Source organism: Leopardus geoffroyi, chromosome E2 (assembly GCF_018350155.1).
Source record: "Leopardus geoffroyi isolate Oge1 chromosome E2, O.geoffroyi_Oge1_pat1.0, whole genome shotgun sequence".
Lineage (NCBI taxonomy): Eukaryota > Metazoa > Chordata > Mammalia > Carnivora > Felidae > Leopardus > Leopardus geoffroyi.
This window is the reverse complement of record NC_059335.1, coordinates 11,937,860-11,961,359: the sequence shown is the minus strand read 5'-3', so window position 1 is coordinate 11,961,359 and position 23,500 is coordinate 11,937,860. Positions and strand designations below refer to the sequence as shown.

The window sequence follows — 23,500 nt, the reverse complement described above, 5'->3', positions numbered from 1 at the left end:
ATGGAATGGAATGGAATGGGTGGGGTGGAATTGAATGGAGTGGAGTGGAGTGGGGTGGGGTGAGGTGGGGTGGGGTGAGGTAGGGTGGGGTGGGGTGGGGCGGGATGGGACGGGATGGGATGGAATGGAATGGGTGGGGTGGAATTGAATGGAGTGGAGTAGAGTGGGGTGGAGTGGGGTGGGATGGGATGGAATGGGTGGGGTGGAGTAGAAGTGAATGGAATTCAGTGGAGTAGGGTGGGGTGGGATGGGATGGGACGGGATGGGATGGAATGGAATGGGTGGGGTGGAATTGAATGGAGTGGAGTGGAGTGGGGTGGGGTGAGGTGGGGTGGGGCGGGGTGGGGCGGGATGGGATGGAATGGAATGGGTGGGGTGGAATTGAATGGAGTGGAGTAGAGTGGGGTGGGGTGGGGTTGGGAGTAGAGTGGGGTGGGGTGAGTAGAGTAGAGTTGGAGTAGAGTGTGATGGGGTGAGGTGGCATTGGATGGGATGGGATGGCATGGGTGGGGTGGAGTAAAAGTGAATGGAATGGAGTGGAGTGGGGTGGGGTGAGGTTGGATGGAAACTGGAATCAGGGAATGGAGTGGAAGAAATGGCATAGCATCCAAAAAATGTAAATGAAGAAATGGAATAAATAGAAAAATCATAATAGAAAGGAATGAAGAGGAAAAGAAGAGAATAAAATAAACTGGCATGGAAAGGAGACTGCCGACACGGAGTGTAGGATTAGAACTGAATGGACAAGAGTGGGAAGGGAAGGCATTTGAGTAAAGGAAAGGAATGGAGAGCAAGTGACAAAAAAGCAATATGACAAAGGGTAATTGGGAGTTCAAGAATGGCAATGCAGGCACAAAACTGGAATGCTGCAGAATCTAGAATGAGGAAATGGAGTTAAATGGAGTTCATTCGATGGTGTGGAGGGTAAGGAAATGGGAAGGAATGTTGGGAGAGGACTTGAAAGCACGAAGTTAAATGGTTGGGAAAGTAACACGGGCGGCTGGAAGGGAGTGCCATGGAAAAGAATGACAGGAGCGGGTGGGAATGAAAAGAACAGAATGGGATCCAATGTGGAGGAATGGAAAAGGGATAAAAGAGGACAGAGTGAAAAAATTGGAAACAGTAACATGGATTTAATGGAAGAGGGAGGCATGGGGGGAAAGGAAATACAGGGAGAAGAAGGAAATAAGTGAAAAGAAAAGGAGGTGAGTGGGAAAGTAGTGCTGTAGGAAAAGAAGAAAGGGAATGCAGTGGAATGGACTGAAAGCCAGGCAAGGGTTGGTATCCAAGTCAGTTAAGCGTCCAACTCCGGCTCAGGTCATGATCTCACGGTTCATGGGTTCGAGCCCCACGTCAGGCTCTGTGCTGACAGCTCAGAGCCTGGAGCCTGCTTCGGATTCTGTGTCTCCCTCTCTTTCTGTCCCTCCCCAACTTGCGTGCTCTCTCACTCTCTCAAAAATAAATAAAAACATTAAAAAAAATTTTTAAGTCTATAAAGAACTTACCAGACTCAACACCTGAAAAACAAATAATCCAGTGAAGAAATGGGCAGAAGACATGAATAGACAGTTTTCCAAAGAAGACATCCAAATGGCTAACAGACACACGAAAACATGCTCAACCTCACTCATCATCAGGAAAATACAAATCAAAACCACAAGGAGATACCAACTCACACTGGTCAGAGTGGCCAAAATTAACAACTCAGAAAACAACAGATGTTGTCAAGGATGAGGAGAAAGGGGATCCCTTTTACATGGTTGGTGGGAATGCAAACTGGTGCAGACGCTCTGGAAAGCAGTGTGAAGGTTCCTCAAAAAATTAAAAATAGAGCTACCCTAAAACTCAGCAATCACACTACTAGGAATTTATCCAAAGGATACAGGAGTGCTGATTCATAGGGGCTCATGTATCCCAATGTTTACAGCAGCACTATCAACAATAGCCAAATTATGGAAAGAGCCCAAATGTCCATCAACTGATGAATGGATAAAGAAAACGTGGTATATCTGTACAATGGAATACTACTCAGCGATGAAAAAGAATGAAACCTTGTCATTTGCAACAACGTGGATGGAATTGAAGGGCGTTAAGCTAAGTGAAATAAGTCAGTCAGAGAAAGACAGATATCGTATGTTTTTACTCACATGGGGAAGTTGAGAAACTGAACAGAAGACCATGGGGGAAGGGAAAGAAAAAAATAGTTATGAACAGAGAAAGAGGCAAACCATAGGAGACTTTTAAACACAGAGGGCACAAGGGGGTGGGGGAAATGGGTGATGGGCATTGAGGAGGGCACTTGTTGGGATAAGCACTGGGTGTTGGATGTAAGTGATGAGTCACGGGAATCTACTCCCAAAGCCAAGGACACACTGTATGTTAGCTAACTTGACAATTAATTAATTAATTAAAATTTAAAAACTAAACTGTTTAAATTCATAAAAAAAAAAAAAAACAGAGCTGAGTGTACACAGGGATCCTGAACAGGAAGGCATGGGATGATGGAAGCCAGAATGCATAGAACGGATTACATGTATGAATGGGGAAGAGCACGAATGACATGGGATGAGAAGGAAAAGAATGGAAGTGAGCCCAAGGGATGGGACGGAAGCGGGGTGGACAGGAATAGAGTAGAAGGTAGCAGAACGTGGAAGAAAGGAATCAAGAGGAATTAGAAGGGAAAAGTGAACAGAACGTAATGGAAAGTAGTGGCAAAGAATGGCAGGGAAAGAAGCTGAGGGCGAGATGGAAAGGGCTACAATGGGATCACACAGTGGAGTGGGATGGAATCCACAGAGCGCGATGGGGTTCAGGGAGTGGGAAGAGAGGAAAAGGAATGGAATCGAATGAGTACGAGAAACAGAAGGAATTTTACGGGAAGAATCAAGGGGCGCCTGGGGGGCTCGATCAACTCTTGATTTCAGCTCAGGTCACGATCTCACGGTTCGTGAGACTGAGCCCCGCATCGGGCTCTGCGTGGCCTGCCGCTCTCTCAGTAAACAAATAAATGGATAGAAAAGAAACACGCGGTGTCGGAGTGTCCCCAGTACTGACCCCATCTTGTTCACATCTGCAAGATGACCTCCCCGGGGGGGGGCTTACGTGTTCCGTGCACCTTGGAAGTTAGCGTATCCCCCAAGCGAATGTGGGAAGGCTTGTTCTGGCATTCCGTGTGGCTGTTTAGATAACTCGTAGAGATGACATAGTTTCTTCCCCACCCCCACGCCTCCTGGCACACAGGTGCACAGGTGGCAGCAAGAGGTCTGTTAAGCCTTAGACCCTTTGACTTCACTCTATAAAATCCGTGGATGAAGATCGGGACTTTTTGGAGAACTGCTGTGCAGGTGCCTGGATTATCATCCACCCGATCTCCCCTTCTCAGTAGGTTACTCTGAATGAAAGTCTGTGTAAACTGTATGGGGTCACCTGCTTTGTTTTCTGGTCTCAGAGTGCCTCCTCAGTTTGGGGATACATTCCTGCCCCCCTCTCCGCCTTCTAACAGGTGGCGTGAAAACAAACGTGACAGAAACGTGGAATGGAGTGAGATCAGGTCGACCGGAAAAGAAGAGAATGAAGTGAACTTGAACATGATAGGATGGAAATGGGTGGAATGGAACTGAAAAACGATTAAGGGAAAATTCTCTTGATAGTTTATCCCACGGACTTTCCGTCAAGGAGGCAGCGGCGGATTGGTGACAGCTCTTGACCTATCCAAAGATTCAGGGTGGCATAAAAGTACCTCATAGTGTGATTCTGTGTTTCCTTTCGGTAGAGTGGGGACCGATGGGTCCAATGTAACTTCGGGCGATGGTTTTCTGGGGCCATGAGAATCGTTCCCGGGGGTTACTGATGGTGGCTCCTTCTGTGAGTGAATGGAGACATCAGTTAGGGACCACGGGCACAGACTGCCTTAAAATCAACAGTGTCTACAAAGTGTCAACTTGCATTCTTCAGTGACCCAAGAGAGGAACAGGTTTCACCAGGATCTTACAAAGAATCAGAAGTGAATGTAAGTTTAGGACCCAAGGCCCTGCCCCCGATCTAGAACTCTGTCTTTTCCACCTGGCGACCTCTGCAACCTCTACTCCAAAATTTCCTTTGCACCCCAGCATGTGCCTGGCTGGTGCCACCTCATTTGCAATACAATTCAGAGCCCCGGAGGTGAAAGGAACACAGGAGGGGCCAGAGACCTGGAATCTGACCCAGCTGCCTCTAAAGCCTTGGCCTACTTTCTCCCCATCCCGGCCCTGCAATGCACAATGACTATTTACACAGGATGGTTTCTCACACTTGTCAAATACAAAGTTCTCAGGTTGTATTCCCTCTGCAGATTTTTCATATCAAGCCCAGCAGGGCCAACATACCTCATACAACTGCTCTGGGGGATCTGGTGGCAGCATCTGGGGGAAAAGAAAGTGGTGAAGAGGTCATGGGGCTTGGGATGGGGACCGCCCCCAGAAATTCCCAGAAACAGCTTTGGCCTCAAGAGGCATTTACATCCCTCCTGACTCCCAGAGGAGCTCAAAGCTGCACATTGTCATGTTGAAGAGCTAGAAGACAAAGGAGAGACGGAAAGTCAGGGAGGATCTTGGGATCCCCAGAGAAGGCAGGGGAGGAGATGTAGAGACCCAAGCTAGCACTGGGTATCCTCAAGAGAACGTGCCTCACTCCCCAACCCAAGAGGTGGGACTGACACAGCCCTACTGGGCTGGGGATGAGCCAGGTAGTCAGGGGAGCAGGGAGGGGGACCTCTGGAGCATTGCTCACCTTTTTGACTCCAACCTGTCCTTGAGGTTTGGGTAAATTGGCATACATGGGGCTCAGCCAATCTAGAGAAAGGGAATACCAGCCCAGGGCTGGAATTAGGAAGAGATATGGGGGAAGGGGCTGTTTTCCTAGGTCACTCCCATCCCCAGAAAGGTGGTGCAAGAAACCTTCCTTCCTTTCTTCCCAGGACTACCTACCCATCACATCTTTGGTGAGCTTGACCTGGAAAAGTCCTGGAAATCTAGCTCTGGGTTAGAGTAGACCGTTTGATGAGACGGATAAGGACGGAAATCTAAGACCTAGCCCTAACTGTGCCAGGGGGTCCTCTGTAGCACGGGTTTATCCTTTATCCTTCCTGGACATGAATCTCCTTTCTGTAAAACCGCGCTGAACTAGACAGCGTCTAGGACTTCCATCCCATGGGGCCCATCCTTCCAGAATCCTAGGCCGGAGATGTCAAAGACGTTTCGTTTTGCCTCTGGTCAGCTCCCACCCATCAGTAGAGGGTGTGGGAAGCACGGTGCTGAGGTGGATTGTGAGGCTGGCTCTGGGTTCAGCAGGGATCAGCAATCCATCAGCAAGGTTTTCCAAGAGTGAGGAAGGAGACGAGGGCAACTAACGCCCCATTTTTGCTGTGGTTGTTGGAACAGACATAACTGCTCAGAGTTCTTGGCTCCAATCTCATTCGTGATCGTCACACTAGTGGCAAAGCTGGGAGCAGAGGCCCAGGCTCCCAATACTAGCTTCTTTCCCAGCCCCCAGTGCTGCCCCGGGCATCAGCTATGAAGTCACTTACTGGCACAGGACTCTGCATGGGGCTCCTCCTCGGAGGTGGGTGTTGCTGCCTCCTGGATGGGGTCCTCTGCTTTTTCCCTTGAGAACCTGAAACCCCAAATCCCTCATTCTTGTGTGCCTCCAGTCCTTGCCATCTTCACAGGCCCTACCCATATCCCACGTCCATTCTTGGGCAATGTCCCAAACCCCCCCGAGTTCCCCAGTTGCTACAGACACAGCTCAGCACCACGGTCAGCCACACTTCTGCCAGGCAGGCCCCCTGCAGGCCACACCTCCTACCCCATTCCCAGCTTTACCGTCTGGCATTTCTGACGCAGAGGAAACAGCCCAGCCCTGCGGACAGGGCAATGACAGCCAGGATCCCGATAGCAATGCCACCAATGGCTCCTGCAGACAGGGATGACTGGGGACCTGGGCAAGGAGAAAGAATCAGGACACTGCTCTTAAGAAGGAAGGGGCTCTGCTCTGGAGGCACAGGAGGGGGGCTTCCAGGATGCGATGGGGGTTCTTGGTTTCATTCTCTGAGCTTTCGTTTCTTCCTGTGCCAAATGAGCATGGCCATCCATAACCCTATAGGCTTCTGCCGGGATTAAGTGAGATCCCACTTGGAAGAACCAGGGCCATGCCTGACACAGAGTAAGCACTTGGTGAAAGGCGATGATACGACCCGGTGATGATGATGCCAGACGCTGCCTTCCCCCAGGCTCTAAGCTCCGAGAGCCCTTCATACGTGATCTCGTTCAAACCCTACAACATCCCCATGACCATCAACCGGACTCACTGCTTCCTCCTCTGAGCCTCTGTTTCTCCATTCATCAAGAGGTCTTGGGGACACCTGGGTGGCTCAGTCGGTTAAGCGTCCGACTTCGGCTCAGGTCATGATCTCACAGCTCGTGGGTTCGAGCCCCACGTCGGGCTCCGTGCTGACAGCTCGGAGCCTGGGGCCTGCTTCGGATTCTGCGTCTCCCTCTCTCTCTGCCTCTCCCCTACTCATGCTCTCTGTCTCAAAAATTAAATAAGCATTTAAAAAATAGAAAAAAAAAGGTCTTAACAAGACCAGAGGGTTGTTCTGAAGATTACGTATGGTAGTTTGGGAAGGTACACTGCGTCCTCTGCTCAGCGACGACTAAAAACGTCGCTCCTGGCTTCAGACCCTAGGACAGGGCTCAGTCTCTCCTACCCAACAGAGATGCCAGCAGGCCCACCTCAGAGCCGGCTGGCTGGGGAGCTACCCAAGAAGTGTAGAGGCTCAGCAAAGAATAATTCTATTTGTTTAATAAACACAATATGCCAGGCACTGCCATAAACACTTTACGAATGTCGGTTCATTTTCAACAACCCTCGGATATAAGCGTGGTTATTATGTCTGTGTTACCTACAAGTAATCAGAGGACCAGAGATGTTAAGCAGCGCGCCCAGGGTCACACAGCTATCAAGCACCAGAGCTGGGATAGGAACCCTGGCTAAGAGCCACACCGTGTTGTCCCCTGGAGAACTCAAGACAGAAATACAGGGACCCGCTGCCAGTCACACCCAGTTGTGATTCACGTGATTCCTATCGTTAATAGAATTCCTACCTCACTCCTCCACCCAGGGGCTGTCTCCCGACTCAGTGTCCTGCTAAACAACTCTGGAAGGGAAGGCATCACAACCTCCGTTTACAGGTAAGGAAACTGAGGCTCAGAGCAGCCTGGAAGGGTTTCCCGGGGGGCGCACGGCTAGGAAGCAGAGGTTCTAGGCTGGGATCGAACAGCTCCACACTGGGAACCTGCCCACGCAGCACACTCCCTGCCACGCGAGAAGCCCAGATAGCTTCGGCCGGCGTCAGGAAAAGCCACTTGGACCCCAGGGGAAGGGGCGCTGGGGGACTCACCTACCACTGTGACCCGGACCGAGGCAGAGAGGGCCAGGTGGGTCAGCGGGTTGGAGGCCGTGCAGCCGTAGATCCCCTGGTGCTCCCAGGTCAGGGCCCGGATGATCAGCACCTGCCCCGCACGCACAGCGGTGGACTGTTCAAGGGTCCAGTGAAACTCAGCGCCCGGCTGGGACTCCGCCCGGCACCGCAGGGTCAGGCTGGAGTTGAGCTCGGCCTCCACGGTGCCGACCACCCCGGGCGCAGACCCGCTGGTGATGTCCACTCGGTCAGGGCCGTCTGTGTGCAAAGCCAAACATCACGCCTCCACCCTCCACCGGTGAGTCTTCCTGTCCTGCCCCGTTCTGCTTCCGCGTTGGAAGTGTCACCCCTTTCCCCACCCGCTTCTCGACTCTAAGAGCATTTCAGGTGGTAGCCCAGAGAATCCAGGCTTTCCCAGCCGCCCTTGAAAGGAGCCCCAGCAAGATATGGTCCCTCTTCCTCCTTGGTTCCCAAGCGGGTGGACTGTAATCCACACCGTGGAAGGGAGGAACCCAAAGCCAAACAGCAGCAAAACGAAACGAACAAAACCCCCTGCCCTTGCAAAAGCGAACTCTCCCCAAGGGGCCTCGTGAACACATCCAGGCTTCACAGATTGCTGCCGCGTCCCACAAACATGAGCCCTAAACTTCCAGAACCGTCACCGTTCTGAGGGACTTTCTAACCGAACAGCAAATAGCCCTGTGGCGATATTTGAATTTACACCCGTGTTTCCCCAAAGGTAGAGAGAGATGCTTGTGGCTTTGCCCCGTGAAGCCAGAAGGAGAGCCTGGGACAGGTGCCTAGTACGGGAAGGGAAGGAAAGGAAACGATGGGAAAGGGAAGGAAACAAACGCAATGGCTGTTGAATTTCTCACGCAAACTGAGAGTTGAGTCTTTGTCTTCTTTAAACGACAGCCTACCGACCGACCGGGCCACCCGGGTGCCCTGAGTCTTTTACCTTATTTACATTAATGTGACAGGTGCCTGGGTGTGGCCCAGTTGGTTAAGCGGTTGAGAGTCTGACTTCTACTCAGGTCATGGTCTCACGGTCTGTGGGTTCGAGGCCTGCGTGGGGCTCTGTTGTGCCAACAGCTCAGCCTAGATCCTGCTTCAGATTCCGTGCCTCTCTCTCTCTCTCTCTCTCTCTCTCGCTCTCGCTCTGCCCCTCCCCCCTCATCTCTTTCTCTCTTTCAAAAATAAAATAACGTAAAAATTTTTTTTTAAATAAATTAATGATGAACCACTGGAAGGAAGGATGCAAAGAGTTTTGAGTTGTTACGCTCCTAGAAAAGAGGACAATCCTGCCCTCACCCCCGCCCAGGAATCCTTTGATATCCCCCCCGCCCCCATCTGAACCGCCTGGCTACCAGGATCCCTCACGGTCTTCCAATCCTGGCATCAGATCCTCCCCAAGGCAACCAGAGGGGACTTCCTAAGGGCAAATTTGACACTATCCCTCCCCTACTCAGAACCCTCCATGGCTCCCCAGCGTCCTTAGGGCAAAGGCCATGGCTGAGGAGCTCGTTCACAGTCTCGCCCTTGCAGACCCCTCCAGCCCCACCGCCCACCTCTCCACACCTTCCACTCCCAATCCAGAAATAACATCCCGCTTGGATCTTCCATCTCTGTCCTGTTCCGTCTTGCCTCAGAGCCCTCGCACATTCTCTTCCTTCTCTGGAATGCTCTTCCCGGAGCCTGCTGTTCCTAGACAACTTGCCCGTCCTTTGGGTCACATGGTAGACACATCTCACCACGAGCCTTCCCACACGACCCCCCCTCCCCCGCCAGACTTTGGGGGCTTCCCTCGGGTTCCCCAAACACCGTCGCCCCACAGCAGCACTTTGCACGCTGTATTTTCTTTGCCTGACGATCGACCTCCCCATCCCAAGCAGGCTGTGAGCTCAAGAGGTCATTGTCATCACTTATCAAGCACCCGGCACGTTGCTCGGCAGAGAGGGAGAACAAAAGAGCAATTTTGGGTTTCGTGACGGCAGCGGGAAGGGAAGAAGACGACAGCAGTGTGTGTGACCTCTGTCCCCCCCCCCCGCCCCGTGTCCCCCATTACTTAGCACGAATAAACGTGGACCCTGCTTTCTCTCCCTGCAGGAACCTCTTCCCCACCTCAGCTCAGGGCTGCTACACCATGCGAGTAGCTCAGGCAAAAAAAAAAAACCGCGGGGCCAGGCCCTTTGTCTTTCACTCAGTGCCGACAGTGGCAAATCCCCGTGAGTTCGATATTCAAAATGCATCCACGGTCGCACCGCTTCTCACCCCCACAGCTGCCCCCTGGCCCAGGTCCGTCACCTCCTGACGGACAGCCGTGGCCACCGGGAGGAGGCGCCTCGCAGACTTCCGACGGCAGGGGTTTCAGTAACGGAGGGCCCAACCTCTGTGCCCTGGAATCCACTGCCGGCCCTCCCCACGGGCTGCCCCCACTTATACCTGAGTGTGTTGGGGAAACTGAGGCAGACCCCTTCCTGGGAGACGTGGGACTCTCCCTACTGCCTTGACAATGTTCCTCAGGCTGCACGGTGGTCTCTGTACTTCTACTCAACCCTCTCTACCCCACCCCTGCCCTCCCCTCCTCTGCTTGCTCAGGGTCAAACACCTCACTCACTGGCTCCCCCAGCCCTCACAGCTCCCTCCCTTCTTTTGTGCACAGGAGCACTCATCCTACCAAAACCCTCGCCCGTGTCACCCCTTTAGTCCTACCTTGGGGTCTGCCTCTCCAAGGACCCGAACTTTCTAAACCTCCTCCTCCCCCGCTTCACCCCCCCCCCATAGACAAGGGCCTAGGACACTCTGGGAAAACCTAAGTCTAATCCTCTCCTCCCTCCACTCAGAGCCTTCTGTGGCTCCCACCACGGCTCACGGGGCCCTGCATGATCTGCCCCCAGCCCTACAACCTCCTGACCTCTTCCATTCCATCCGCCCCCGTTCACCTGTCTGGTCGCCTTGGCCTGCTCGGGTTCCTCTGCCCACTTGTCACCACCCACCCCGCACGCTGCTCCCTCCGCCCGGCGCTCTCTTCCCTTAGCTGCCGACAAGCTTCTGCAGGAATGCCACCTCCCCAGGGAAGCCTGCCCTGACTACCCCAGCTAAGACTGCAAGGCCTTCCCCTCCCGGCCTTCCCTGCCCCTCTCGCTGCCTCCTGGTTCTCCTTAGCCCCACGGCGGTGACACCACACATCTGTCCCCTGCTTAGCTGTTTAAGGTTTGTCTTCCCACTAGAATATAAGCCCCACCAGGGCTGGTGCTGCGTCCTGTCGGGTGCCGACACAGGGCTGGCACACAGCAGGTATTCGGTGATTGTGGAATAAATGGCTAGAAGGAAGAAGGGAAAGGGAGGGAGGGAAGGAGGGAGGGAAGGAGGGAGGGAAGGAGGGAGGAGGACAAGGCCCAGCCCGGGTGACTCACAGCTCATGGTGAGCCTGAAGGGCTCGCTTCGTGCCCGGCTGCCCCAGTTCCAGACCTCACACTCATAGGGTCCTGTATCGTCCCGCTGGAGGCCATGGATGACCAGGCTCCTGTTGTCAGCTGACAGCACCAGGTGATCGCTGGGCAGGAAAGCCTGGCCCCTCAGGAGCCACAGGACTCCAGCCCCCTCATGGGGGGTCTGGCAGGTCAGGGCCACGGAGCTGGCATTTTCCACGAGATTCAGGCTTGGGGGCACAATGTGAGGTTTGGTCAGCGTTTCTGGAAACACAAAGAGACACGGGTAGGGGTCAGGGACCCCTTCCCTAGTCTCCAGCCCAGGCGGGGGGCCCTTGGGGGCTTTCCAGGGATACATGTGTATGTCTTGTGTGTGTGTGTGTGTGTGTGTGTGTGTGTGTGTGTGACTGCGTGATACGGGTGCTGCGGGTGTCGTGTAACAATCGCGAGGACGTGACGGGTTTTGTATGTTTGGTGAGTTTGTGGTCTACGGACGCGTCTCGTGTGCACGTCTGTGTCCGCTGCATGCGTGTGTCGTATTTGTTGTGTGACTGTGAGGCATTGTGAGTTTGTATCGTGTACGTGGGCCTTCTGCATGTGAATGTACGCGGCGTGTGTCATTGTGTGGTGTGCACACGCTTTGTGTATGACTGTCGTGTGTGCCTGTAGCTACGGAGTATGTATATCGTGGGTCAGCTGTGTACACGTCATATGTTTCGTGTGTAGGTTATACGGTGGTTGCGTTGTGTGTTATGGGTATCGTATGTAAATTGCATGTATCGTGCACAGCTGTGCATACGTGCTTATTATTTACGCACGTGAGACTCTGTGTGTGTGAGATGTGTGAATATTGTGTGTCTGTATGGACAGAGAATCAACGCCCGCCCCTCCCCCCCACCTTTCAGAGAGAATCAAATAATGGACAACCCATAGACAGCCAACGAGGTCTTGGGGAGGACGCGTCAAGCCAGGAGCCAGGACCTCCCCTGTGGTCAGAGCCCTATTCTGCCACCAGCCACACGCGACATCCCCACTCCTCTGGGTCCTTCTCAGCCTCCGGGATACTGGTATAGCTCTGATTCTCAGAGGAACAGAGGAGAGGAACAGGAAGAAGAAGCTCACCAAGGACTCGAACTGTAAGAGCACCCAGGCGAAGCAGGTGGGTAGCACCGTTGAATACCAAGCACCTGTACGTGCCTTCATGGTCCCGGGACACAGCTTGGATGGCGAACGAACTCATGGTGGGAGGTGGGATGGAGTCATAGGGGAGAAACCAGGTATAGGCAGGGGGAGGATGAGACTGTGTTTCCACGGAGAAGCTCACAGTGGAGCCCTCTATCACTTCAACCACCTCCCCTCTGGATACGCCAGACTCCAACTTGATTTCAAAGGGGTCAGGACCATCTGGAAGGACAAGAACAATCGTAGCAGCAACAACAGCTCAGCAATGGCTTTCTGAGAGAGACAGAGCTCAGGGGTCAATAAATATCAATATTTCTCTTCTCCCCCACCCAAGCTCTGGATCAATTACAAAGGAGATACGGGAACCCGGTGGAAATTAAATGTCAGCCTTAACCCTGGGGAAAGCAGGATTGTAAGACGTGTCTAAGTGCTGTTTCCTTGCCCCTACCCAGACAAGCTTTTGTAGCACACATCTGAAGGTTAAAGAACTCAGTTTTAGATATGTTAACTTGGAAGTTTCCAGCAGAACCAAGCAGAGACATCAAATGGTTATACGTCTGGAGTCCAAGGGTAGACGAGTCCACATTTGGATGGTATCTGAAGCAGTGAGACTGAACGAGATCACCAAGGAAGGGGGTGTCGATGAGGGGCTGGGGAGAATGGAAAGGGACTTACAGTTCACAGTCAGGAAGGTGGGAGCACTGCTCCGGACATGGTGGAAAGCCTGGGCTTCACATTTGTAAGTCCCAGAGTCTTCCCGCAGTACAGTGAGGATGGTGAGGGTCTTGCCATCTGTGGACAGCTGCATGCGCTCATGGAACACCAGGGGGAGATCGTTGAAGACCCAGTGGATGGTAACGTCAGCATCCTGGGTGCTACAGCAGAAGGTCACGTTTTCCCTCTGTTCTGTGGCAGTGTCCTGGCTGATTGCAATGGTGGGTCTGGCCAGCAGTTCTGCGCAGGAAGAGAAAGAGGGAGGCAGGAGCAGAGACCCAGAGGAGGGCCAAGCAAAATGTAGCCACAGAGGGACCCAGAGAGACAAGGGTGGTTCGGAATTGCCTCAAGACACATGAGCTCAATGCCTGGGCTCAAATGCTAGATCCACTGCTCATTTGGAGTGTGATTGTGGACAACCTACTTCCAACCTAAGCCTCATTAAATGGGATCGTACAGACAAAGCAGAAGGACCTGGGGTTTGACAATGGGTCAATTAACATCAGCTGTAAGGAGAATCAGGCTGGTAAGGGATGCCAGCCAGATCCCACTACCCACCGTCTTAGCCAACCTTTCCCACCCCCAGCCACGACAGCTACAATCCACCCCTTTACCCCATCCCCCAAATCAGCTGATCTGACAGGTTGTTGCCGGACCCTGGCTGGCCAATCAGATTTGTTCTATTAGGACTTTGGGCGTGGAATCTTGATGGGTGTTTTAGGTATGAAGGCAGGGATCCGAATGAGAGCCTTGTTTTCTGTGCTGGCATCTCTGAATCTACCATGAGTCTGGGGTCCCCGGGGGAGTCCCAAACATAGACAGAACGACATCCTTCTCACTTTGGATGGTGGTAAGTGGGTTGGCATCAAAGGTGAGCTGGACTGCAGCTGGCAGACTCCACATGGTCAAAAGTGAGGCTGGTGGGAAAGAGAGAAGAGGCATTCAGGGAGGGAGAGGTGGGTTGGCAGTATCCAGTTATGGTCGTCATAAATGGAGGGAGGTCAGGGTCATGGACATGGCACTTCATCCCTAGAGGCTTGACTCCTCTCCACTACTTATTAACCATGTGACTTGTGGCATGAGTTTTACCTTCTCGAGACTCAATTTGTCCAGCTCTACAATGGGCATCCCATCACCTGCATCCTAAGGTTGTCGTGAAGTGGTAATGAATACTGGTAACCTTTAAATTCGGCCCCCTGAGGGTCACTGTGCTCTTTCCGATGATGCTCCTTCTGATGGAGGCACATGACCGGTCTCCTCATTCCACACTCCAGAAGGAAAGAGATGCTCAGAGAGGTGAAGTCACTTTCCAAGACCGTTACAGTGAGCGGCAGAAGACAAGACTGAACGTGGCCTGCCAGGCCCTAAACTGTGTTCACAACACCGCGTGACTCCTGTCAGCCCAGGGATGGGCACAGAGCCTATCCCCTCACAAACCGGAACCTCTATTACCTCTGATGGGGGAAACTAACCTCTGGTACTCTTGCCCTCAGGGAGAGATTTCCCTAGCAAGGGGAGGCAAGGGGAACCAGGAGTTGTCCGATTTCCATTTGGCCATTCGACACAGTTTCAAGACTGGAAGAGACTGTGGGGACGAGTGGGGACCCCCTCCCCCACCCCAGGAGCCATGCTTAGGTGCAGCTGACCTTGACGTCCCACGCCCCACCCTTCTCATCTGCCCAATCAACAGGGGCTGGCAGCCATGTTTCTCTCCAGCCTTTAACGGACCCCAGTCTGGCTCAAGCATGGCCCCGTCCCCTGCTGAGTCAGCGGTGAAGGGCACGAGCTCTTAGGATATCTGGAAGCAAATACTGATTCTGATGCGTCCTGGCTCCACGATCACGGGCACGGGGCTCTCTTTGCGAGCCCCAGTTTCTCCAACATCAAAATGGGGAGGATAGAACCTAGTCCGTCGGGTTGTTGTGAGGTTCGGTATCAGATGTCACGTGCCTAAAACGGTTCATAGGAAGTGTTCAGTCACTATTATTATTATTTCCTAAGTTTGCATTTTCTGCCTGTGGTGCTGCCAGAGGCTAAGTCCACAGACCCAGAGCCTGACTGCCTTCCCTTGAATCCCAGCTTTGCCATTGCTTTGTTTGGCGAGTGGTGGCCTCTGAGTCTGTTTCCCCATCTGTAAAATGGAGTAGTAATAGTTCCCACTTCATAGAACTGTCCTAAGAGAAATCCTGAGAGCGCAGTCATCGACGGTGGGCCTCATCATACCCATTTGAGATCAACCTCCCTCTGCAGACAGCCTTTACCTGGCCCCTTCCCTCCTGCCTCCTCCCTACAGGGTCTTGCCTTCTGCGCACAGGGGGGAAGCAAACTTTGCAGAGAAGCTGGTGACTCTCAGCCCCTCATGGGACCCCGGAGCCCCTCGCAGCCTGCCAGCGTCAGCCAGAGGGAAGAGCCGGCCTCGGGGCCACACGGAAAAGCCGGGCTGAGTTTTGCACACCACCCGTTGAAAAGCCATTCCTTTGCCTCCAAAATGCTTATCAAAATATTCTAGCTCCGAGACCCTTGAGGCATAAATTTCATATCCGTCCCCTGGTGTGACCTGTCTGTCCTCTCCTGTCTGTCCGCTGTGTTCCAGCTCTTTCCCTGCCTCTCTCTTGCTGGGTCTCTCTCTCCACGACTCCCCGAGTCTATTTCTCTGTGTGTTTGTACACTTTCCTTCCTGTCTCTTTGTCCTCTGTCTCCCTCTCTCCTATCTGTCCCTCCCTGTTTTCCCCTCTGCTACAGTTTCTACTGTTATTTTCACTCTTTGCCTCTCTGTCCTTCTATTTCTCTCTGGGTCTCTGGTCCTGTGGTCCCAACTCCATGCCTTTCTGTATGTATGTCATTATCTCTGGTCTCTCTCTACCTTTGTCAGTCTCTTTTGTATTTATTTCTGTGTGCCTATCTCTCTTTGTATCTCTCTTTTTTGTACACACACACACACGCACGCACGCACGCACGCACCAGCCCCATCCACATCTGAATGGAACAGTACACTCACCTATAAGCCGGATTGCTGCCCAGTGGTGGCCCCATAAGTCAGCGAGTCCCATGGGTTCTGGCACCTGATCGACGTGCCCCAACTTGCACACACAGACACGTCTTCACTCCAGCTCCCCCCTCCAGCTCCCTCTTCCTCCCCCTCTGCCCTGCTGCAAACTCACAGGCACTATGATGGTGACAGCAGCTCCCAGGACAGACAGGGGTGGTGGCAGGAAGGAACTTTGGACCCACCTCCACCCTCCGCCCCAGGGCTCTCTTTCCTTCCTCTGCACGGCACAGACAGCAAGAGCCCCAGAAATCCTGGGGTTTCTCCCAAGGTGGAAGAGGGGAAAGAAATCCCTACCCTTTGGCCCTGAGTCCTTTGAGAATCATGTCTCCCTCCTCCTGAGACACCCCCCGCTCCCCGCCTCTTTGCCAGGACGGGGAAGCAATCCAGGGAGAAGGGGTACCAGGGAGGGACAATAAGAGAATGTTAAGAGTTAAGGGAAACAAGATAATGATAGTCAATCGTAATGATAACAAGAACAATCACGGTGGCTTCCGTTTGTGAAGACCTTAGGACAATCAGGCTCAGTGCCAAGCTCGCCACGAGCAGCCTGGAAATATTCAATGAGCTGAAATGATACTGATCATAAATAAAAAGCTGGGAGCACAGAATGAACTGGGTTGGGAGGGCCCCAGGGGGTGTCTGACCCAGCCTGGGGGAGGGCGGGGGGAGGAGGCAAGGAGGGCTTCCTGGAAGAGGAGACATCTGAGCTGAGAACTGGGGACACAGTCAAGGTTCAGCGTAGGGGAGTTACATTTTTTTTTTTACTTCCCTGCGGGCAAGACAAGCTGCTGGTCTTTGAGAGCGCGTAGACCAAGATTTAGTGTCATCGACTGGGTTAGGGAATAACCATTAACGAGCATCAACTCATGTATCCATTCATTCACTTCCTGATTCATCAACAAACATGCCTTGAACTCTTCTGTGATGATCCCTGTGCTTAGTAGCGTTGGGGACACAGTAGTGGCCAAGGCAACCCCAGCCCTGCCCACATGGGCTCACAGTCCGGCAGAATAGATGAACTCGTTCCCCATCCGTGCCAACCCAGCACGGGCGGGGCTGGGTTGGGGGAGCCCGGAGGAGGCACGTGACCCGGGCTGGAGGTCAGGGAGGGCTTCCTGGAAGAGAGGCCATCAAACCTGAGGCCTGGAAGATGCAGGGGTGGGTCAGGGGAGAGTCTGGCAGGCGGAGGGGCGGCATGTGGGAGGTTGCTGAGTTGGCGGCAAGGAAGGAAGTTCAGGCGGCTCCAGAAAAGAGGAAGTGAGAGGGTGGGCGGTGTAGGTGGTGGTTAAGAAAACTCTAAAGCCACGACTTAGGGCACGGGAGGCACCTTGGCATCACGGAAGATCTCAGTCACCCGGCTACCTCCGCGTGCTGCCGGCCTGGGTCTCATTCATGCCACAGGCAGTCACCAAGCAGCTGCTTCAGGGAAGCACGACGCTTAGCAAACTGGCTCTGGAGGTTCGAAACCTGGCCCCTCCACCGGCCACGTGTTCAGCCCTGAGCGCGTCGATCCCCCGGCCTCGTGACCCTGTCCTCCGCTGTAAGCCGGGGCAGGGAGGGTTCAGCCTCTGCGCCCTCCACGCCGCAGCTGCGCCTTGCCGGGAAGGGGATGTCACCTCTGTGAGCTTCCGTATCCCAGCTGCAGACGGAGACGATGACTGACGGCCGGGCAAGGGCTTGGAGCAGAGCCTGGCATAGAGCAAGCCCTCGGGGGGCGTGGGTCTCCACTAGGCGTCGGGACAGCAGCCCCTCTGTGGAAGTGCGCACCCACTCTGTCACTCGACGCCCGCACCCTGAGCCCCTCCTGGGCTTGCTCTAGGTGCTTGGGACAAAATGCACAGGGCAGGGGCGCCTGGGTGGCTCGGTCGGTTAAGCGGCCGACTTCGGCTCAGGTCATGATCTCACGGTCCGTGGGTTCGAGCCCCGCGTCGGGCTCTGGGCTGACAGCTCAGAGCCTGGAGCCTGTTTCAGATTCTGTGTCTCCCTCTCTCTCCGCCCCTCCCCCGTTCATGCTCTGTCTCTCTCTGTCTCAAAAATAAATAAACGTTAAAAAAAAAAAATTAAAAAAAAAATGCACAGGGCAGACAGAGACCATAGGTGACAAGCATACGAAACAGGTACGTCATGCGGCATATCAGGAAGTGATACAGCGACGGAGACAGGAAGAGTCAAGCAGGTTAGGGGATACTATTATCCCATCTCGTCGCCCACCACACCGACGCTCACGGAGGGGAGGTGACTTAGCTCTCGCCTAAAGTCACAGGGCCCATCGGGCCACAGGCTCTGACCCACCTGGCTCTTCACCTCCACGTGTCCTGCCTTCCAAGGTCCGAAAGGGGCTCCTGGCCACCTCCAGCCCCGTCTCCTCTGTACACGCAGATGGACGCCGGTGGCCGCATCGCCCTACCGCACCCCCGGGGCCTGGGGCTCCCTGTGCTGAGCGCACCCGGGGCACCTGAGTCGGCATTCAAGGCCTCCGTCTACCCATCCTGTTCTGACCTGCAATCCGCTCCTCAGCCAGGCTTCCCTCCGGATTCCGCTGCCCCGGGCCAGAGACCCTCGCCTTTCCCTCCCCCCCCGCCCCACCCTAGAGGACAGAGCCACCACTGGAGCGGACTTTCCCCGAATCTGCCCCTTCACGCAGGGCTGGGGTTTTCTCTCCCAAAATCCCCCACCCCCTTCCCCATGGCAGGTTCTGTGTTTTCCTGCTCCAACAAGAGACAGGAACTTCCTGGGCCCCTCCCTGGAAGACAGCTTCTACTTGGTCTCTGACAGGTGCAAATAAACCCAGGGCCCTGCTGCCCCCACACCCTCACCTGCCAGACTCACGCAGGCTGGCCCCAGGCTGTGTCTTCCCAAGCATGACCTCGACTGACCTCCCAGCCCGTACTGCCTCTCTATGGCTCGCGCCCACCTTCCCTGGGCAAACATTTATTTGGGCCTACTATGTGCCAGGCACTTTTTTTTTTTTTAGGTGCTTGGAGCACACACCAGCAAATGAAACAAATACAGATCTCTGCCCTTAAAGAAATCACTTTTATGCAAGGATGGGGAGGGAGGGGCAGAGGGAGGCAGGCAACGAGCAGGACACCATCGGGGCGTCTGGGTGGCTCGGTCAGTTGAGCATCTGACTTTGATTCCAGCTCAGGTCATGATCCCAGGGTCGTGGAACCGAGCCCTGCATCAGGCTCCATACTGAGCATGGAACCTGCTTAGGATTCTCTCTCTCTCTCTCTCTCTCTCTCTCTCTCTCTCTCTCTCTCTGTCTCCCTCTGCCCCTCTCCCCTGCTTGCACTCTCTAAAATAAAAATGTATAAAAAAATACATAAATTTAGTTAGAGGGCGCCTGAGTGGCTCAGTCGTTAAGCATTCAACTTCGGCTCAGGTCATAATCTAGCTCACGGTTCATGAGTTCCAGCCTGCGTCGGGCTCTGTGCTGACACCTCAGAGCCTGGAGCCTCCCTCGGATTCTGTGTCTCCCTCCCTCTCTGCCCCTCCCCGCTCACACTGTCTCCCCCTCAAGAATAAACGTTAAAAAAAAAAAATTTAAATACTTAAAAAAAAAAAAAAAGCAACCCCTACAGGTCAGAGTCAGTTTGCTAGTTTAAGAACAAAAACTTATTTTGCATCACACGGGTTAGAAAAATCTTGCTGAGTATATAGAGGCGTGGAAGGGCCAAGAAAAGAATCCCAAGAAGAAAATAGAACCAAACTCCAACAATAAAGTCCCAGGGACTTTATTTACTGGAATGATCTTTTTCTCTTGATCTCTTTTTCTTTCTTACATTTTGGGCATTTCACCTTCAACCAATAAGCCTCAACCCTAGCTGTACATCCGTCTTGGTCTGTTTCAGCTGCTAGAGCGAAACACATACGGGGAAGGTTATAAACAACAGAAATTTATATCTCATGGTTCTGGCAGGTGCAGCGTGGTCAGGTTCTAGTGAGGGCCCTCTTCCTGGTTCTCGCCGCGTCCTCACACGGTGGAAGGAGCTCGGGATCCCTCTGGAGCCTCTGATCCCATTCGGGAGGCTCTGTCCTCGTGACCTCATCACCTCCCGAAAGGCCCCACCTCCCAACACCATCACTCTGGGAGCTGGGATTTCAACCTATGAATTTGCGGGGGACACACACATTCAGCCCACAGAGCAATACCTGAGACGGTGATGTCGGCGTCCACGCTGCTGTGCGAGCAGGAAATGGAGTTTGAGGCCCTGCAGCTGTAGACCTCCGAGCGTGCCCTGGAGAGACTGGAAATGAAGAGGGTCCGGCCATCAGGCCCGGGGATCCCACTGATGCTCCGTATGTACCGGGCAGGGGGCTGGGAGTCAGCCAAGCAGAGTAGGGGGAAGTTGGAACCAATCACTAGGGTGAAGTTGGGTCTGGTGAGGTCATGGTGGAGTGTCAGGGCCACCTGGACCGAGAGAAAAACATCCTAGTTGGGAGAAGTATGGAAAACAAGGACCACGATTCCCACCAGACTGGGCATTTAGTTCAGGGCCGAAAGTTCCACACATGGAGGGCGGCGTGCAGTCACATAACCTGGGAGTTTGCCCCATGAATGAATGAATGAATGAATGAACTATTGCAGCCACCCCTTCACTGTGGTGTCTGCGTCCCTCACTGCCCCTAGCGAGACTTCAGCTCCATGAGAACAGATGCTTGTCTGCTATGTCCGCTGCATTGCCTGGGCTAACGTTCAGCATAGAGCGGGAGCTCATATGGTTCAAGAGACAAGGAGGGGAAGGAGGGGGAGAGACCTGGGTTCAAGTTCCTGCCTTTACTCCTAACACTGTGAGATCTCGGCTGAGCCCCTCCCCGTTCTTGACCTCGGTTTTGTTGTTTGTAGAAGGAAGGGTATCTTCGAGTCCTTTCAGTTCTGCAAATATTTGTGTTCTAAGGCCTGGAATTTCTGGGAGATTGGAATCCTGTGGTCTACATCTGACCTCGAACTTTAGGTAGGACGAGTCTGAAAGTCCCTAATTTGTTACATAATAAAGGCTCCGTAAGTGCCTCTTAAATAAATAGATGGTGAACGAACTTGTGAGAGAATGAGTACTTACGTGCCAGGCTTTGTTCTAAGTTCTTACGTGAACCGACTCTGCTCCTCACAAGGACCCATGGAGGCAGACACTACTGACTTCCACCTTCCTGATGAGGAAACTGAGGCACGGAAAGGTGACGTAGCTTGCCCAAGGTCACCAGCTCAGAAAGAGCAGAGCCTGGATGTGAATTCCGCCAGTCTGTAGAGCCCTTGCTCTATCCACACGGCCCCTGTTCTTGGCTATAAATGGTGGATGGACCAGTGGGCGGTAGAGAGGGGGGTACCCTGTGTTGCAGAGGTGGGTCTGTTACGGGGCGGGGAAACCCATACTCGCCCTCGTGGGGTCTGGCTCCCAGGTGCCTCCTGGTCTCCCAGCGGTGGGTGCCAGAGTCATGGCGTGTGACTGTGGGAATGCGAGGCCCCGCCATCCGCTGACATCACCGGCCCCTCCCCTCCCCGAATCACCTCGACATTCAGAAACCACCAGATCATCACCTCCTTGTTTTGAGGAGACACATGTCAAATTCAAGGAGGCCATGTGCTCCACGGGAGACAGGGCTGCCACCGGGGTTGGTGGCCTTTTCTGGGGAGGAGAAAAGAGAAACTGAGGGTGATAGGGCTGAAAGGGATCTGGAGCCCCGGGAATTATCAGTGGCAGGAAATGCCTCCCTGGGGCCTTGGAAACACCCACTGCTGGCTTTGCTGGTTCCAAAGTGAGCACATCTGGCACCAGCCTCAACTCTAATGGGAACACACACACACACACACACTCACACACACTCACACACATACCCAACAAGCCCTCACCCACTCCCCTGAAGAGTGGATCCCAGGTCCTCTCCCCAGAAAACACACCCATGCACACATTTGCCTCTAATTTCAGGTAACCATGGGCTACTCTAAGGACCGACTGCAGAGGCCAGGTGAAGACTAGATTATAAATTAGTAAAGATCTTCTTTGAAGAGAGTTTGGCGATACAGGTCAAAAGCTGTGAAACAGGTATACCTTTTGCCCTAGTGGTTCCACTTTTTATAATTATTCCTAATGAAATTATCATAACCATGTGCAAAGAAATTAGCTATAAAGCTATCTGGTGCCACACAGTTTATAAAAGGGTAAACTGGAAAGGGTCTTGATTTACAATGAAGACTGTATTTTTTTTTAATGTTTATTTATTTGTTTTTGAGAGAGACAGTGTGCATGCAAGTGGGGGAGGGGCCGAGAGAGACGGAGACACAGAATCCGAAGCAGGCTCCAGGCTCTGAGCTGTCAGCACAGAGCCCGACGCGGGGCTCGAACTCACAAACCGTGAGATCATGACCTCAGCCGAAGTCGGACACTTAATGAACTGAGCCACCCAGGCGCCCCGTACATTCTTTTCAACCATTCATGGAACAGATACCAAAATAAGCCATATCCTGGGCCATAAAACAGAACTCAACAAACTTTTTAAAAAATGGAAATCAGGGGCGCCTGGGTGGCGCAGTCGGTTGAGCGTCCGACTTCAGCCAGGTCACGATCTCGCGGTCCTGAGTTCGAGCCCCACGTCGGGCTCTGGGCTGATGGCTCGGAGCCTGGAGCCTGTTTCCGATTCTGTGTCTCCCTCTCTCTCTGCCCCTCCCCCGTTCATGCTCTGTCTCTCTCTGTCCCAAAAATAAATAAACGTTGAAAAAATAAATAAATAAATAAATAAAATCCAGGAAAAAAGAAATCTCCAGGCCCAGAGGGTTTTGCATGAGGGTTCTACCAACTCTTTACAGAATCAGCACCAATTTTATGCAATCTCTTCCAGAATATAGAAAAAGGAGAAATACTTCTGTATCCATTTTACGAGACCAATATTACCCTGATACCAAAACCAAACAAAGACAGTACAAAGAAAGGAAGTTACAGACCATATCTCCACGGGAATACAGACACAAGAATTCTTAAGAAAATAGTCACAAATAGACTTTAGAAATACGTAGAAAGAATTGTACCCCAGCACCAAGTGGGGTTTATTCCAGGGATCCGAGACGGGTTTCATATTTGAAAACCAACTGATGTCATCCACCATATTAACAGGCTAATAGAGAAAAAAAAAAAATCACATGGTCATATAAATTGATGCAGAAAGCATTTGAGAGGGACGCCCAGGTGGCTCAGTGGGTTAAGTGTCCGACTTCAGCTCAAGTCACGATCTCATGGTTCGTGAGTTCAAGCCCCACGTTGGGCTCTGTGCTGACAGCTCACAGATTCTGTGACTCCCTCTCTCTCTGCCCCTCTCCTGCTCGTGCTCTCTCTCTCTCTCTCTCCCTCCGTCCCTCTCAAAAATAAAGAAAAAGAAAAGAGTACTTGAGAAAATTCAATATTTGTTCATGATTAAAACCCTCCGAAAACTAGGAATGGCAGGGAATTTCCTCAACTTGAAAAACAATACACACACACACACACACACACACACACACACTACAGCTAACATTATATTTGATGGTAGAACAATGAATTCTTTGCTCCTAAAATTAGAAACTAGTCAGGATGTCTGGGCTCACTACTCTTATTCAACAGAGTACTGAAAGTTCTAGCCAGTGAAATAGGCAAGAAAAGGCATACATATCAGCAAAGAAGGCATAAAACCGTCTCA

At 52.8% G+C, this 23,500-nt stretch overlaps 1 protein-coding gene across 4 annotated transcripts in view; it reads right to left on the bottom strand.

The window, feature by feature from the left end:
- The window catches only part of CEACAM20 (CEA cell adhesion molecule 20), a 73,279-nt gene that overhangs the window by 4,279 nt on the left and 45,500 nt on the right, over positions 1-23,500 (bottom strand). For 2 of the 4 annotated variants that reach the window (XM_045442025.1, XM_045442023.1), the window contains exons 2-12: positions 19,988-20,246; positions 13,623-13,700; positions 12,745-13,023; positions 12,010-12,291; positions 10,873-11,151; positions 7,436-7,714; positions 5,859-5,973; positions 5,564-5,649; positions 4,768-4,829; positions 4,365-4,400; positions 3,740-3,862 (exon numbers count right to left, since the gene is read on the bottom strand). In XM_045442025.1, the coding sequence (XP_045297981.1) occupies positions 3,740-3,862; positions 4,365-4,400; positions 4,768-4,829; positions 5,564-5,649; positions 5,859-5,973; positions 7,436-7,714; positions 10,873-11,151; positions 12,010-12,291; positions 12,745-13,023; positions 13,623-13,700; positions 19,988-20,246 (1,878 nt within the window). Of the gene's footprint in view, positions 1-3,739; positions 3,863-4,364; positions 4,401-4,497; positions 4,551-4,767; positions 4,830-5,563; positions 5,650-5,858; positions 5,974-7,435; positions 7,715-10,872; positions 11,152-12,009; positions 12,292-12,744; positions 13,024-13,622; positions 13,701-15,781; positions 15,953-19,987; positions 20,247-23,500 lie in introns of those variants that run through there. The other 2 variants (XM_045442024.1, XM_045442026.1) reach the window with 2 other exon arrangements.